The 17,614-nt window shown below is 35.2% G+C and overlaps 1 protein-coding gene across 1 annotated transcript in view; it reads left to right on the top strand.

Annotated features, from left to right (window-relative positions):
• USP53 (ubiquitin specific peptidase 53) overlaps window positions 1–17,614 on the top strand; it is a 72,000-nt gene that overhangs the window by 21,574 nt on the left and 32,812 nt on the right. The window contains exons 3-7 of the mRNA XM_051966235.1: window positions 4,157–4,249; window positions 10,117–10,255; window positions 11,982–12,094; window positions 12,183–12,265; window positions 16,989–17,094. Coding sequence (XP_051822195.1) covers window positions 4,157–4,249; window positions 10,117–10,255; window positions 11,982–12,094; window positions 12,183–12,265; window positions 16,989–17,094 — 534 coding nt within the window. The remainder of the gene's footprint in view (window positions 1–4,156; window positions 4,250–10,116; window positions 10,256–11,981; window positions 12,095–12,182; window positions 12,266–16,988; window positions 17,095–17,614) is intronic.

Here is a 17,614-nt window from a genome sequence, read left to right as displayed (position 1 = left end):
ATCTCCTCAGTCTTCAAAAAGCAATGATAAAATTGCCATGGGTTAGGAAGAGCAGCTGGACCAGATCAAAGACATGCATGTGAAGGGAATTTGGGATATGGGTGGCCCAATAATGAAAGCAGTGAAGGAGAGGAATTGTTTGATTAAACTCTCTGAGAGAGAAAGACCTAGGAAATAGGAAAGAGCATGAATCACATTGTTATTGTATATGTAAATTTGTATGTGTGTGTATATATATATATATATACACACACACACACACACACACACATACACACATGTAGGCATACATACTTTCCCCAAAGATGGTTTCATGGAGTTTATTTGTGCAGGATCTAAAAGGGATTCCATAGAAATGGTCAGTCATCCATATGCATTTATATATAAGTGATATTGTGTTGATAGCAATGGCCCTGAAACATTACAGGATTTCTTCTGTGACAACCAAGATTACATGAAAGATAAACTTAAGCAATCTATATATTAAAAAAAAAAAAAAAAAACTAATGTATGGAAAATGCCTTTTGGTCAGACTGATATACTATTGAATACTTACTCCATTAAGATTATATCTTATTATATGTATATGGAACAAACCCTATAGAAAGATCTTGATTTGATTCAGAATTAAGAAAGAAGAAAAGGGTAAGTAAGCATATTTACATTTGGGAAAATGTACTGAGCCCTGATAAGCCAACCTGTATTTAAAAAAACAGGTATACTCTAGACAAGGTAAGACTCTGAATCATAGATCAACAGAGCTTTCAAAGAACCAAAGTTTGGAGTGATCCAAAGTATAGTGGAGAGGTGATAAGTGGACTCAAATAGGCTGCTACATATTTGCTGTGATCACCCATGGACAATGAAAATTAGTTAGCATAATAGATAGTATTAAATAATGGCTCATACCCCAATATTACACTATCCTGTGGCCAGTTGTAGGTGATAAGCCTCTGACCTGGCTCTTTTGGGTCTCAGGTAAGGCGGACTATTGTGGGCTCATTCTTGAATCTTTTGTAGCTTCTTAACTGGCTCTGTCAGAGACAACCTCATTAAAAGAAGATGAGGCATCAGGTTATACTTGAAGCATGTTGTTTGTTTCACTTTTTTGTATTTGAGGCTTGTCTTCTTATCCTGTGTTTCTTGCAGAGACTGCCTATGCAGATGGCATATCTGTATTGTAGACCCAATATTTATTCACTAGTGAATGAATCTCCTTAAACTGCTCAGCTTTCCTCATTTTTTTAATATTGATTTACTTGCTTTGGTGTTGAATATCTGATATGACTTAATAGGACATTATTAGCATTTAAAGCTGGAAGAAACCTTAACATCATCTAGTTCAGTACTTCCATTTTACAGAGGAAGAAACTGATAATATGAGATCACACAGGTGGCAAGAATTTTAAACCCAGATTGCTGGATTTAAATCATCTCCCAGTCCCAATATTCTATAGAATTTGAAGACTCTCATTGATCATCTAGTAGAAGTCCTATTTAAAGACAACCTGTCTGAAAGCAGAATTCTCTCTGTAACACATGAAAAGTCTGCATAGGTGAAGAAAAAGAGGTGAGAGTGTGGACGAGCAGTATAATACTACATTGACAAAACATTTAAGTGAGAAAATATCAGAACTAACATAGTGGAGGATATTTCTGTGGTCATTCATCTTCTGTTTTAAAACTTCCAAGGAGTGGCAGCTAGGCAGCGCAGTGGATAGAGCACTAACCCTGAAGTCAGGAGGACCCAAGTTCAAATCTAGTCTCAGACACTTAACACTTCCTAGCTGTGTAACCCTGGGCAAGTCACTTAACCCCAATTGCCTCAGCAAAAAAACCAACCAAACAAACAAAAAAACTTCCAAGGAGAAAGAACCTACATACTTTGGAGGTAGCCCATTTCACTTTGGGCTAGAGTTAATTACTAGGAAATATTAAAAAAAAAACCCTCGTATTAATATTTTGTTTTTATGTTACAAATATTCACAGATTGCCCCACTCCATAAGGCTTATAATAAAGTATTACAGTTAAGTAACACTAACAATATGACAACCACCCCATCTGAAAGTGTACAAAATTCCACAGCTATTACCACCTATTAGCTATTAGCATCATATTTTAAAAAATTAAAAAATCTATTTGTTCTCCCTTCCACTTCCCCACTTTCCCCCTATGGGGGGAAAAAGAGGAAAGAAAAACATGACAAGTGTATGCAGTCAAGTAGTGTGTGTGTGTGTGTGTGTGTGTGTGTGTGTGTGTGTGTGTGTGTGAGAGAGAGAGAGAGAGAGAGAAGACAGAGACAGAGAGAGATTCTGAATGTATCTTGACCTATTGATTTGGAGAGGGATAGGTAATATATTTGATCATTCATCCTCTGCAGTCAGGAATAATCCTGGGGCTGATCAGCACTTCTTAGGGCTTTCAAAGTTGTTTATCTTTATAGTATTCTTCAAATAATTACTTTTTAAAAAATATTGACATAGCACAAATTTTTCTTTCTTTTCATACAAATCTTAATGCCACAGAAGTTCTTTACTATATTAATTTATCAAAACTATTAAGCCATTGTCAATTGATTGGCTTACCTTTAGCTTCTAGAGTATTTTCTTTATTAGTATTTTTATATGTTAAATACTTTTTCCTGTTTCTTTGATCATTTGAGCCCAGCTTTAACAATTTCTAAAATGATTGAATTCTTTTCCTGAGTCCATTAACTGTGCATCATTGTACCTTTTTCTTATCTCTCTGATATTTGTTGTTTTACTTTTTTTGCATCTTTCAGTGTGATTAGTGGGAGGTGGAATTTCAAAATTGCTCTAATTTGCATTTTTCTACTTATTTGTCATTTAGAGCAGTGTTTTCTTTTGGCTATGGATAGTTTGGGTTTCTTTCCCTGTGTGTTGCTTCTTTATTCCTTTATCTGTGGGGAACAGCCTTATTCTTAGATATGAATGAGTTCCTTATATATCATGGAAATTAGACCTTTATCAAAGAAACTTAACTGTAGTCACTGAAACCCCCAGGCCTTTTTCAAACAGTTGTTTAGTTGTAGCTTTCCTATCTTACCTGTGAAGTTAATTTTTGGGATCCAAACATGCAACATTTATTCTTGAATTTACCCCCAGTCCTCTAGCTTTGCTAGATCTTTTTGAAAATTATCTTAGTGTTAGCTATCCCTCCCGTGTGTCTTATGCAGATTTGATGAGCATGCTTTCAAGGCCTTCTTCCAAATCTTTGATAAAATGTTAAATCGCAGAGATCCCTAAAGGTACTTCTGACCTGGGCCAACTCTGTTGACTTTGGAATCTTTAATTCTAGAGTGTGTTAAACTACCCCCTTTGTCATCTGCAGTTTTGATGATCATGCCCTCTAGGTCTTCATCCTAATCTTTGCTGACACTTCTCATTAATTCTTGAGACTGGTCATTCAAACAGTGCCAAGTCTACTTTACTCTATTTTCACCTACCCTATTCTAAGCTCTAATCTCTCTAGTTTTTCCCCCAAGGAATGATAGGAAAAGCTTTAGTAGATGCTTCCCTAAAAGCTAGGTAAGCTATACCTATACCATTTTCTGACTAAATGCCCAAAGTTGAATTTTTGAGGAAGGCAGCTAAATCTTGGGAAAGGTAGAGATCTGTGAGGGAGTAGCATACATTCTTGGCTTGAAATGTAGGAAGGGTGAGGAGATAGGGATGGAATGATGGATTTGTAAAATAGCTAATAGGCCCCCTTGGCTGGAAGTTCATATAAAGGGAGTTGGAGTCTGAATGTGGTGGGGGCAATTAAGTTCCTGATTGAGGACTTTTACATTTTATCTTAGGAGTGACAGATAATCATTGATACATTTTATTTTAGGAATAACAGTTAACCATTGAAGGTTTAGGATTGAGAAATGATATGGTTAGTTAGACTTTTGCCTTCTGGAATATTCCTTTGGCAGCTGTGTGGTGATAAGCCTCAAAATAGGGAGACCAGTTGGTTGGCTGGTTTACAGTATGAGGGTGATGAATGTCCTATATGTTTTAATTGATGATAAAGATAAAAAAGAATAAATGATTTTGTAAAGGATAAAATACTCAAATTCAAGCCAATTCTTTGTCAAAAAGTACCTTTTAGATTCTTTCTCTTAATATCTGACTTTTTTTTTTCTTTTAGGTTTTATGGCAATTGGATATATTTCGCCGGAGTTTACGCATTCTATCTGGACATGTTTGTCAGGGAGATGCCTGCATATTTTGTGCTTTAAAGGTAAACTCAATAATACTTAGGAAAGTGGAGCTTAAGTGATCATTATTCAGATTTTGGAGGAAATTACAGGTTTGTATAGAGTTCTTAACATGTCTATTAAGCCATTTGTCTTTGTTTAAATTTTTAGGAATCTGTGCTTTATTCAGATTGAATGGATACTCTTAGTTCTTAAATAAAAGTAACTGCAAATGATAAATTGACATATATTCAGGGGAATTTTAAGGTATTTCAAGGAATTTTAAGTAATTTTGAAGCAACAAATTATTAATTTTCATTTTAAAACTTATGATGATAACATTCTAGCCATTTTGGAAAATCACACAAAATTGAGACATTGGAAAAATTCAAGGCTAGAATTCTTAGAGGTAGAATTCTATTTTCTTTTGATAAACAGCCAAAAAAATTTATGTCCTATATTATGATTGTTCTTCCTCTTGTCCTCCTCTCCCCTACCCCCCATCACATACAATTGAAATTATCAGAGATATTACTATCTCGATAATTGATTTTAAACCATTCAAATTCTCTGCACTTTGGCTTCTAACCTTATCATTCTGTTGAAACTGAGTTCCTAGTGATTTCTTAATTGCCAGATCTAATGGCCTTTTTTCAATCACGATATTTCTTAATCTTGTCAGGCCCTAAGACTGTCCTCTTTAGATTTTTGGACCACCGATCTCTCCTGTTTTCTTTTATTTGTCTCATTGCTTTTCTCATCTCTTTTGCTGCATCTTCAGACCATGATTACTAATTATGGTTGTCCCCAAGATGATTACTAATTATGGTTGTCCCCAAGACTTTGTCCTGGGCTCTTTCTGGCTCACTATCCAACTAGATAATCTCATGAACTCCTTAGGTAATCTCATGAATCTCATGAGCACAGATCTACTTCTTCACCCCTCCAAAGTCCTGTTCTAGTCAGCAAGCATTTATTAAGCACCTACTTTGTGTTAGGTCCTGTTCTAAGCCATGGGTCTACAAAGAAAGGCAATAGACAATCTCTGTCCTTGAGGAGGTCACAGAAATAAGAGGTAGGTATGCTTACTAATTGGCAATTGGATATTTCAAAGAGTAGGCAAATCAGACTTAGCATTTTCAAAGTTTTTTTTTTTTCCTTTTTTCCCCACAAACCTTCCCTCTGAGCTTCTTTATCATTATCAAGGACATTGCCATCTTTCTAGTCCCTCAGAATCATATCCTTGAAGTCATCCTTGATTCCTCATTCTCATACCCCATAAATCTAATCTGTTGCTAAGTCCTTTCTTTTCTATAGTTTCATGATCCTCTTTCATAAATATCCCCTTTCCTTTGCTTTTTCACACTGTCCACACTCTGGTATCTTATATCTGAACTGTGGCAGTAGCTACTTGGGGTGTTTCTCTGTCTCAACCCTCTTCTTACTCTAGGCCCTCTTCCACTCAGCTGCCGTAGTGAGCTTCCTGAAGTAGGTCTGACCATGTTATCCTCCTGTTTATACAGTAAATTCCAAAGGCGCCCTTTCACTTTTAGATCAAATACAGAAGCCTCTATTTGGCTCTTAAAGCTTTTTTTGACCTGACCTACACTACTGACTTTAACCTGACTAAATCAATTGATGGTTGTTAATTTTTTAAAAATAAATAAAATCTAGTTTTATACCCACTAAATATTGATATATATTCATTGAATGTTGAATATTTGAGTTACTTGAAATTGTAGAAACTGATTCATCTTTATGTTCTGATGAAAATCTTGAAAGAGATACCATTTTGAAACTGCTTCTGGATGCTGTTTCTGAAAAGTCAAATACTCAAATAAGTGAGTTATGTTTTAAAATAGTTTAATGAATAGTTTAATTAGTCACAAAATTATGATAGCAACATCCACCACCATTTCAGTCCTTGAAGGCTCTGTGATTTTGCATATTCCCCCTTAACCATTGGTGATTCAGGAGCTGGTCTTCTAGAGTGGCTGTGACTTCGAAAATCAGACTGGCCTTCAGATAGTAACCATCCATCTGCCCTTCCCTTCCATCAGCAGGCCAGCACTCTAGCCTCCCAGCTTGTGAGCACCTGACAGGGCTGGGACTTTTCAGCACAGCCTTTTAGAATCCAATTGGAGAATTTGGAGAATAGGGTTCACAGAGCTCTCTGTAGCCTTTTGTTAGTTGATAGTACTAGGAGAAGAAAATTTCCTAAATAGTATTCTATCCAGTGAAAGTCCCAATCTTTCTTGAAATTCAACTATCTCAAAGGACTGTCCTCAGTGCACTTTGATTTCTTAAGAGAAAATAAGTCCTTACTCTGCTTATAGAGTCCTTATCTCCTAATAGAGTAAAGTCAAACCAACAAATATTTATTAAACATAGACTGTTTATCAGGTATCTGTGAAAATGAATAAGATCACCTATATACCAGTTGCTATAATGATTGTGATAGTGGAAAGGACTAGATGAAACAAAAGACCAGAAGCAATTTAAAAAAGCAGGGGTCTTTCTTGGCTACAAGAAAGATTTTACCAGGGAAAGGAACATAGTAGCTGGGCCTTGAAAGCTCTAGCCATCACATTCGATTTTTCTTCTTTATGAGTAACTCCAGGATCTGCATAATATGTTACAAATATATCATTTAACACTGGAATAAATGGGTGAATATAAGCATTCCAACATGCAGGTTTGAAGAAGATGGCTTTTCAGGTATGGATAATGGAATGGGAAAGGATAAGGCAATAGAAATGGGGAAAACAGGAATGGCTGCCCGTCCACGTTGGCTAGCTGAATTGGAGAAGTGAGAAATAAAATGGGAGATGTGAGTTGGAGTCAGACTGTAGAGAACCTTGAATTCCAGACCAGGGAGATCATAGTTGATTTTGGAAGTATTTGGAAGTCTTCATGTTTTTGTACTGGGGAAGGATAGGATTAAAGTAATGGTGGTATATGAAGAATATTAGTCCACTCTTGGTGAAAAGAAGAATGGTTATAAGGTCACTGCGGGGAGTTCAAGTGCAAGGTGAGAGGTGCTTGAATTGGAGAAATACTGTGAAATTGGGAAGGATGAATGGCATCCATGATGTGGCAAAGATAAGAGTTAATAGGGATTGACCAGTTAGTAGAAGGTGAAGGAGAAAAGGGAGGGGGAGGGAGAGAGGTTTTTGAGCTGTCTTTGGGAGGCAATCCTTGAATGCCTGCAAGTGTGGGAAGATAGTAAGTTTAATTTTCAACATGTAAAGTTTGAGATGGTAGTCAAACTAGATCCAAAGAGTCAGCAAGCACTTGGAAGAAAGCTCTGGAGAAAGGTGACAGTGGAATCATCTCTTTAGAAGTGTTTACTGAAGCCTTGAACAAGGGATGGGGTCATAAGGGAGAGACAGAAGAGGACCCAGTACAAAACTTAAGGTGGAAGGAGGAAAAGGAATCAAGGAAAGTCATAAGGAAAGAATCTTGAGAGGAGTGGAGGGGTATCCATGCAATATTGCAGGAAAGGCAGAGAGGCTAAAGAATGAGAAAAGGTCTTTGGACTTCATGAAGGGTAGAAGAAATTCATTCATGACTTTGGGAAGATCAGCTTTAGGAGAGATCTGAGGATGATGGGCAGCTTGCAAGAATTTGAGGAGTCTAGTAAATATTGACTATTTCTGGGAGTATAGTACTATACTATAAAGGGAAAGGGGAACAAGAGCTTAAGCTTTTGGGGTTTTATTTTTTATTTTTTAGGGGAAATCTGGCTTCGTGATGTGAGCCTCTGCTTCCAGGAGAAGGGAGGGAGAGGGAGAGAAGGAAAGTGGCTTGAAGCAGTGGCTAAAATCTTCCTGCTGTCTTACTGTTAACTTAACTCATGTCATCTATAGTTTGGAGGTGTGTATGTGTGCAAAGTCAGCCTGGGAAGCCCAAGTCCTTGGGTGTGTTCTTTTTTTTTTTTTTTTTTTTTGCTTCAAGAGAAGTTCCCCCATCTTCTCTTCTTTCCCTCTGCTCCTCTGTTTTCCCTCACTGCTACCCCAATTGCCTACAATTTCCCATGAACATCTGCTGCTTCAGGCTGCAATCTGGGAAAACACTTTGTAAACTATTATATGTTATTGCCTACTTTGAAAAATACATTTTGAAGTTTCAATTCTTAATGTTATTATGCCAGAAATTTCTATGTTATTATGTTAATATTTTTTCTCCAAAATAAGAATTTTGCAGAAGTCATTACTCTTTTTTTTTTATTAAAGCTTTTTATTTTCAAAATATATACATGGATAATTTTCAGCATTCACCCCTATAAAATCTTGTTCAAAATTTTTTCCTCTCTTCTCCTTACCCCCTCTCCTAGATGGCAAGTAATCAGTGTATGTTAAACACATGTAATTCTTCCATACATATTTCCTTTTTTATTATAGTTTTTTATTTACAAGATATATGTATGGGTAATTTTTCAGCATTGATCCTTGCAAAAACCTTCTGTTCCAACTTTTCCTCCTCCTTCTCCCCACCTGTCCCCCAGATGTCAGGTAAACCCATACATGTTAAATATGTTAAAGTATATGTTAAATACAATATATGTATACATACCCATAGTTATTTTGCTGCACAAGAAAAATCGGACTTAGAAATAAAGTAAAAATAACCTGAAAAGGAAATCAAAAATGCAAGCGGCCAAAAACGGAGGGAGTGGAAATGCTATATTGTGGTTCATACTCATTTCCATAATTCTTTTACTGGGTGTAGCTGGTTCTCTTCATTATTGAACCAATGGAACTGATTTGGTTCATCTCATTGCTGAAGATGGCCACGTCCATCAGAATTGATCATCATATAGTATGATCTATACTATCTCCTGGTCCTGCTCATTTTACTCAGCATCAGTTCATGTAAGTCTCTCCAGGACTTTCTGAAATCATCCTGCTGGTCATTTCTTACAGAACAGTAATATTCCGTAACATTCATATACCACAACTTATTCAGCTATTCAACAATTGACGGGCATCCATTCAATTTACAGTTTCTAGCCACTACAAAAAGGGCTGCCACAAACATTTTTGCAATACAGGTCCTTTTCCCTTTTTTAAGATCTCTTTGGGATATAAGACCAGTAGTAACATTGCTGGATCAAAGGGTATGTACAGTTTGATAACTTTTTAAGCATAATTCCAAATTGCTCTCCAGAATGGTGGGATCTGTTCACACTTCCACCAACAATGTATCAGTTCCCAATTTTCCCACATCCCTCCAACATTCAGCATTATCTTTCCCTGTCACTCTAGCCAATCTGAGAAGTGTGTAGTGGTATCTCAGAGTTGTCTTAAATTTGCATTTCTCTGATTAATAATGATTTGGAGCATCTTTTCATATGGCTAGAAATAGTTTCAATTTCTTCATCTGAAAATTGTTTGTCCATTTCTTTTGACCATTTACCAATTGGAGAATGATTTGATTTCTTATAAAGTAGAGTCAATTCTCTATATATTTTGGAAATGAGGCTTTATCAGATCCTTTGAGAAGTTATTATTCTTAATTTATTTGTGAAGTAATAGATTTTGGAGACTTTTTTTTAAGAGTTAGGTATTTCTTGAAGTTTTTTTTTTAATTTGGTTTTAGCAAATAGATTATATTTAGTGTACATTCACTTGTTTGTTTATGCTGGTTTTATGGTGGTGTTTTTTCGTCTGCTGTGAATTATGTCTTCTTACCCAGATGGTTATCAGAAAAGTGTCTCTGAACTTTAACAGTTCTAAGTTTTAATATTATACAGTGCTGTTCATAAAGAGTTTAGAATGAGTTTCCACTTTGGGAAGGTTTTCTAAATAAGTTTTAGATTTCACTGGATTCTGGGGGACATATAAAATGAAAAGTGAGTTATTAAAGTCATCTTTTGTTCTTTTTCTTTATTGTCCTGACTGGGGACCAGACAATATTTGCACAGTTTCAGCACAGTCGAGAAAAAGCGCTTCCCTCCGATAATATCAGACATGCCCTGGCAGAGAGTTTCAGAGATGAACAGCGGTTTCAACTTGGCTTTATGGATGATGCTGCTGAGTGCTTTGTGAGTATTCTTCAAGGATTCTTGGTGTGGAAGTACATATATGGGTGTTTGTATATACATGCGTGTGCTCATGAGCACATGCAAGTACATGTGCCTGCATATGGGATCTGAAATGGTAGCTTTCCCAGAGTTTTCAAGGTAGCTGCAAAAAGGAGATTTATAACACAGCTAGACTAATGGAAGAATACCAGACCTGGCTGGCAGTTTTGTGGTGTCCTGAGCTTAGTCAAATGTTTGTTTAGATACACTTAAAAGTTGACAGGTTGGACAAAATAGAAGCTATAAAACCTGATTGGGGTTTCTGAAGTACCTTGCTGAGCTGCCCTAACAGCAAACAGAGCCAGTAGTGTCTATACTGGAAATGTAACTAGTTTCTTTAACATGGAAAACATGCTTAGTAAGATTTTTAAAAGAAAGTTTTTCAAAAAAAAATTTTTAAGTAAGCATTTTAATTTTGTTTGTTAAATATTTTCACAATTTATTAGACATAAGAAGCAATGTATGGATCCAGAGATTTGGATCCTCAGTGAGGGCTAACCAAATTAAAATGTAATTGGGAAATGTTTATCAAAATAAAAATACAATACAGATTATGTTAATTTGAGATTTTCTAAATCAGTATGTGACCTGCTAGGATCTTTTCAATTTGAGTTTGATATTACCCTAGATAACTTTCTGCCCTGGTAAATATTAAAGAATTTTTTTTTTAAGCCTCAAAATTTTACTTTCTTTTCATGAAATCTGTTACTACATCTTATTGGTTCTTCTTTCTTTTTGTTTCCTTGTTCCATTTCTATTTCTACAGTTGTTATTTTAGGTGAGTTCTCTATCCCTGAGTTATTGCAGTTGTTTAAACTGGTCTTTTTGCCTTCAGTTTCTCCTTCCTGTTTTTCATCTTGAGTACTGATATCAGATTAATTTTCCTAAAATAATCCTTTTATTGTCACTTACTAAAAGCAGTATTTCCCCAGAACCTACAAAGAAAGTTTAAATTTGGCTGGGCCTCTTAGGTCTTTTATGATTCAAGCTCAGTGTAATTTTCCTGACATAAACTTCTCTGCTCTAGCCAGTTTCCAGTTAGTAAACGGGTGCAGTACTTTTTGTATTGTTACTTTTGTGTGCTTGTTTATTTTATTTCCTGTTTCCTCAAATACCCCCCTCCCTTTTCACCTATTCAGAGTCCATCCCTCCAAATAGGACCTAGATCCTACCTCCCCAAGAAGTAAATAACCCCTGCTTACACATCTGTTGTATTCTAATGGGTCCAGAACACATTTTACTAGATTTGACATTCTGAATTTAAACACCAAATAAAATGAGCGTTGCTATCAACATTACCCATCTTTAGAAATGCTTTACTTACTGGTAAATAATAGATGCATTCCTGATAAGCTGTAATTTTTTTTTTCAAATCAAATGATTTTAAATATAGTAGGAAAGTATTGGAGTAGAAAATAAGTTTCCTATCTTTAAAAACATGGTATTATAAATTAAAGGATCTTTTATAAAGGAAATGGCATTCCCTCTTTCTGTTTATCTGCTCTAATTCTTAATTTTCATATAATGGAAAGTTGCAAGTCAGTTTGTTGAAGTATCTGTTTCATTGGATGCTGTGGATGACATTTCACTATGTTACTCTTTAGTAAATTCTTGGCTAATAAGAATTTATTTTACAACAAAAAATTAGACTTTCTTAAGTTTTTTTTTTCTTGCTTTTATGACCAAATTAGGAAAATATCTTGAGAAGATTCATTTTCATATTGTGCCAGGTAGAGATTCAGATATGTGCACCTCGAAGTCCTGCATTCCTCACCAGAAGTTTGCCATGACTCTCTATGAACAGGTAGGATTACTTTAGTTTATTTGGCATTATGACATTTTCTCATTCAAACCCTCACAGACTAAAAATCCACCTAACTTTTTGTCTGTAGTGCGTGTGCCGAACCTGTGGAGCATCCTCCGATCCTCTGCCCTTTACAGAGTTTGTCCGGTATATTTCTACAACAGCCCTTTGGTAAGAAGTAGCTCATCATCTCTCATTCATTCTCTCTCTCTCTCTTTCTCTCTCTTGCCACAGATATTATTTCTGTTACAGCCCAATTGAGGACAATTTTTTTTTTTTATAACTTTTTATTGACAGAACCCATGCCAGGGTAATTTTTTACAGCATTATCCCTTGTACTCACTTCTGTTCTGATTTTTCCCCTCCTTCCTTCCACCCCCTCCCCCAGTTGGCAAGCAGTCCTTTACATATTGAATAGGTTATAGTATATCCTAGATACAATATATGTGTGCAGAACCGAACAGTTTTCTTGTTGCACAGGGAGAATTGGATTCAGAAGGTATAAATAACCCGGGAAGAAAAACAAAAATGCATGCAGTTTATATTCATTTCCCAGTGTTCTTTCTTTGGGTGTAGTTGCTTCTGGAGGACAATTTTTTTGACATTTGATGTTTATGATCTTATTCTTTGTGGGGGCTGAGCCAGTTCATAAATAGAGGAAACTCTGGGTAAGGGGTATTGTCATGACCAATGAAGTGGCACCTTCTCTGGACCTTGAAAGGGAGGGGTGTGGGAACCATTTTTTTTCCTTGAAGGTAATATTATTTAAAATGATAGGAAGTAAAAGAAACAAAATTAAAATCATTTATATTATGCTTTTTTGGGAGGAAGTCATGAAATGGAAAAAAAAAAAAACCACAATACATCAAGAGAATTCCTGGGAAACTTAAAACTAATAGTCCCTATCCCTTTAGGGGACTGTCGGTTTCAAAAAGATATGAAATTAAGAACTAAGCTGCTAACCAATTATGTGTTATGATCAATATAAAGTGGACTCTTTTTTGGGGGGAGAGAGGATGCTAACAGATGTGATTCTTACTCGAGGTCCTCCCTGGACATATAGATGAGTATGTGTACTGAGGAATGGTTAAAATGTGGAACATATTAGAGATGTAAAACAGCGTGGATTGGTTTTCATCTGCATCTCTGCAATGGATGAGTTGCCATAAAGATTAAGACAAAAATATTTAACCTACAGTGTTGCCCCAAGGAGCACTGTTTAGGGAAAAAAGCATCTATGAATTATGTGCTTATCAATTGACACTGTGCTGTGTCATCATTTCTACAGTAGAAAGAAAATTCCATAGAAAGGGGAGAGGAGGCAGCAGGCATTCTTAAGGTAGGCTATTGTTTGAGAGATGCCAGGTAGGCCAGGGATTGAATGAGATAGGGTCCTCTGAATTCTAACACTTAAGAAACATGTTTATAGCAAGGGTGATGAATAAATACACTAATCATCTTACTTAGGCCGGATTGTAGTCCATAAACAGCTATCCAGGAGACCAAACACTTAATAGAATAAAGCAATTCAAACAGAAATTGAAATGGACAACATACAGAATCGTTAAGTGGATCTGGGCTCTCATCAAGTGACACCTGAGCTAATACTGTGGTTGTCAGGTGGGTGACAGAAGAACTACTCCAAATGTCAGGACTAGGAGAACCGTGTTTTAGAATCAAGAATTCACTGTAAACTAGAGAGTGGTAGTGATCATGAAGAGCTAGAGTTGAACAAAATTTCTCTTCCAGTGAAAGCCAGTGGATAAGTGTGCAGTCTGTTTGTGTGTGTGTGTGTGTGTGTGTGTGTGTGTGTGTGTGTATTTTGTCTTTACACGATTCTTTGTACCAGATATTTGATTTTCATTAGTGTAAAGAGATCCTGATGTGCTTATTCCCTCCACCAATAAAGATGGGCATTTGGTTTGGAACCTAGTCTTAGAGAATTGGAGTTCTGAGGTGTTAAAGAATACCTACAGTCATACTTCTTCTAATTACATGGTCTACAGGAGTCTATAGCTTGAAGCTAGAGGAGTGATATTGTTGTGACTGCCCTTCTAGGTTTTTAAAATATAGGAGTAGAATCTTCCTGAAAAAAAGCAATCCGCTACATTCCACTTAACTGCTAAAAGGTTCAAGTTGATAGTCCAGACATTTGAGGATAGAGTAGGTAAGATTGTTTTTTTTTTGTGTACTCATAACCTTATCTCCCCCCCCCCCCCCCCCAAAAAAAAAGGAGGAAAAAACCCTTATAATATAGTCAAGCAAAACAAATTCCCACATGGATCATGTCCAAGGATGCCTCTCATTCTGCTTATTAGTCTACCACTTCTTTTGGGAAGTGAGTAACATTTTTCTTCATTTCTCTAGAGTTTATGGTTGATCATTGCAGTGTTCAGAGTTATTAAAGTTTTTCAAAGCTGTTTGTTTTTATAATGTTGTAGCGTAAATTGTTCTCCTGGTTCTATTTACTTCACTTTGTACTGGTTCATACAAGTCTTCCCAGATTTCTTAAAACCAATTATTTTTTTTAGCAGCACAATAAAATTACATCATATTCATATTTTTGTATATTTTGGGTCCTTTTTTTTTTTTTTTTTTTTTTTTTTTTTATTAGGATTTTGGCCTAGTAGTAGTAGGTATGCACAATTTTGCAGATTTGGGGATATAGTTCCAAGGTTTCTTTCTCCAGAATGACTGGACCAGTTCATAACCCCACCATCTGTACATTAATGTGCTTGTTTTCCCTTAGTCCCTCCTCTGAAAAAGTCTGATTGACTTTCTCAGTTTAATAAGTATATGATGGAACCTCAAAATTGCTTTAATTTACTCTTGTGTAATTAGTAATGCTTTGTAACATTTCTTCAGATGGCTCTTGGTAGCTTAAAGTTATTGTCTTGAGTCTTACAGAGTTGCTTTCTTGTTGATTTTCTTTGACCATTTATCTGTATCTCTTATTTGTAGACATTTGAATCAATTCTGTACATATCTTAGAAATGAGATTTATTTTTATCAGAGAAACTTGATGCAAATTTTCCCCCCTCATTTGATTATTTTCCTTCTTATTTTAAAGCATTCTTTCTCATGTCTTAATTATGGACTATCTGGACAATATTTGGGAACTGCCAATGAACACAGAACTGAAAAGACCCTTAGAGGTTGTGTAGATCACACTACTATTAATTAGTTGTCATGGAAATGGAATTTGAATGCAAGTTTTCTGCCACCCAGTCTTTTGTCCTTTTTAATGTATTCTGATGCTTCTTCTGTACCTTATTTAAAAGCAGGTGTCATAAATAAGGGTGTTAATTAATACACATAATTATGATAACTATGAATGTGAATGGGATGAACTCTCCCATAAAATGAAGAGATAGCAGAGTGGATCAAAAATCAGAATCCTACCATATCTTGTTTACAAGAAACATTTGGAAGAGAGATACATACAGAGTAAAGGTAAAGGACTGGAGCAGAATCTGTTATGCTTCAGCTAAAGTACAAAAATGCAGGGATGACAATCCTGATCTCAGACAAAGAAAAAAGCAAAAATAGATCTAATTAAAAGAGATGATGAAGGAAACTACATCTTCACTAAAAGGATACCATAGACCATGAAGAAATAGGAATACCTGAGTTATGGGTTCGTGACCAAACAAGAGATAAAGAGCATTACAAAGTATAAAATAGATAATTTTGGTTATATTAATTTAAAAAAACTTGTACAAACAAAACAATATAACCAAGATTAGAAAGAAAGCAAAAAGTTGGGAACAATCATTTTAGCAAGTATCTCTGTTAAAGCCCTAATTTCTAAAATATAGAGAACTGAGTCAAATTTATAAGACTATAAAGCTATTCCCCAATTGATAATGATCAAAGGATACGAACAGGCAGTTTTCATCTAATGAAATCAGATCTATAGCCACACGAAGAAGTATTATTTTAAATCACTTTTGAAATACCTATCTCTCACACATCTATCAGATTGGCTAATGTGACAAAAAAGGAAAATGATAATTATTGAAAATGATGTAGGAAAATTGTGACACTTGTGCACTATTGGTGGCATTGTGAATTCTGGAGAGCATTTTGGAACTGTGTCCAAAGGGCAACCAAATTGTGCATACCCTTTGATCCAGTAATACAATTACTGGGTTTTGTATCTTAGAGAAATCATAAAAAAGGGAAAAGGACCAACATGTGCAAAAAAATAGCAGCTCTTTCCATGGTGGCAAAATATTGCAAATGGAGGGAGGGGATGCCTATCAACTGCCAAATGACAGAACAAGCTGTGATATATGAATGTAAGAGAATACTGTTGTACTATATAAGGTAGATTGAATAGGTAGATTTCAGAAAAACCTGGAAAGAATTGTGCAAAATGAAATGAACAGAACTAGGAAAACATTGTACAGAGTATCAGCAGTATTGTGAGATGATAAGCTATGCATAACTTGGCTTTTCACAGTAACACAGTGATCTGGGATAAGTGAGTATGAAGAACTCATAAAGGAAAATGCTATCTCCCTCCAGATAAAGAACTGATGGATTCTGAATACATATTGAAATATATTTTTTCACTTACTTTTATTCTTTTTTTTTTCTTTTGACTGATTAATAATGGAAATTTTACATAATAGCACACATATAAGTTATATCAAATTGCCTACCGTTTTAGGAAAAAGGCAAGGGAGGGACAACATTTGGAATTTAAAATATTGTAAAAATGAATGCTAAAAATTGTCTTGACATATTATTAGAGGAAAAAAAACCCAAAATACTATTTTGAAAAAAAAAATAGTCTAGTTTTTGCAGCCAAAGCATTTCTTAGTTCTCTATTATTTTGTCTTTTAAAAATTTGTAGTTAAGATTTGGAAATATTTCTTTTTACTTGCAGTAATGAAGTGGAAAAAATGATTGAAAGACATGAACGCCTAAAGCCTGAAATGTTTGCAGAATTATTGCAAGCTGCAAATACTACTGATGACTTTAGAAAATGTCCTGTAAGTATTAGTTGAGAAAATGGGTCTGAATTTCTGTCATTCTTTTTTGGTCCCTGAAATTTATCATTCAGTTTTATTCTTCTTATTATTATTCTTAAAGCTTTTTATTTACAAAGCATGTGCATGGGTAATTTTTCCAACATTGACCTTTGCATAACCTGTTGTTCCAAATTTTCCCCTTCTTCCCCCCCACTCTCTCTGATAGCTGGCAGGTAGTTTAATACATGTTAAATATATCATTCAATTTAAGAATAAGATAAAATATATATGATCATCAAATTCTGTATTGAAAACTTTCATGATCTTGTGGTAGCCTGATTACTACTCTTAAATTTTGCTACTTTTAAAGAAATTAATCGATTCTTGATTAATTTAGGTGATGAGAAATATAACATATTAGAAAAAAATACAAAATGTATTAGAAAATAAAGTTCCTTATCATTTCAAAGTTTTGCCTGCAAGAAAAAGTCAATTTTCTAACTAAAATATTACTCAGATGAACTTTTTTTTATAATAAAAC

The sequence above is a fragment of the Antechinus flavipes genome, chromosome 6 (genome assembly GCF_016432865.1).
Source record: "Antechinus flavipes isolate AdamAnt ecotype Samford, QLD, Australia chromosome 6, AdamAnt_v2, whole genome shotgun sequence".
Taxonomy (NCBI): domain Eukaryota; kingdom Metazoa; phylum Chordata; class Mammalia; order Dasyuromorphia; family Dasyuridae; genus Antechinus; species Antechinus flavipes.
Note: the sequence above shows the minus strand (reverse complement) of the source record. Positions and strands in the feature narration are given on the sequence as shown.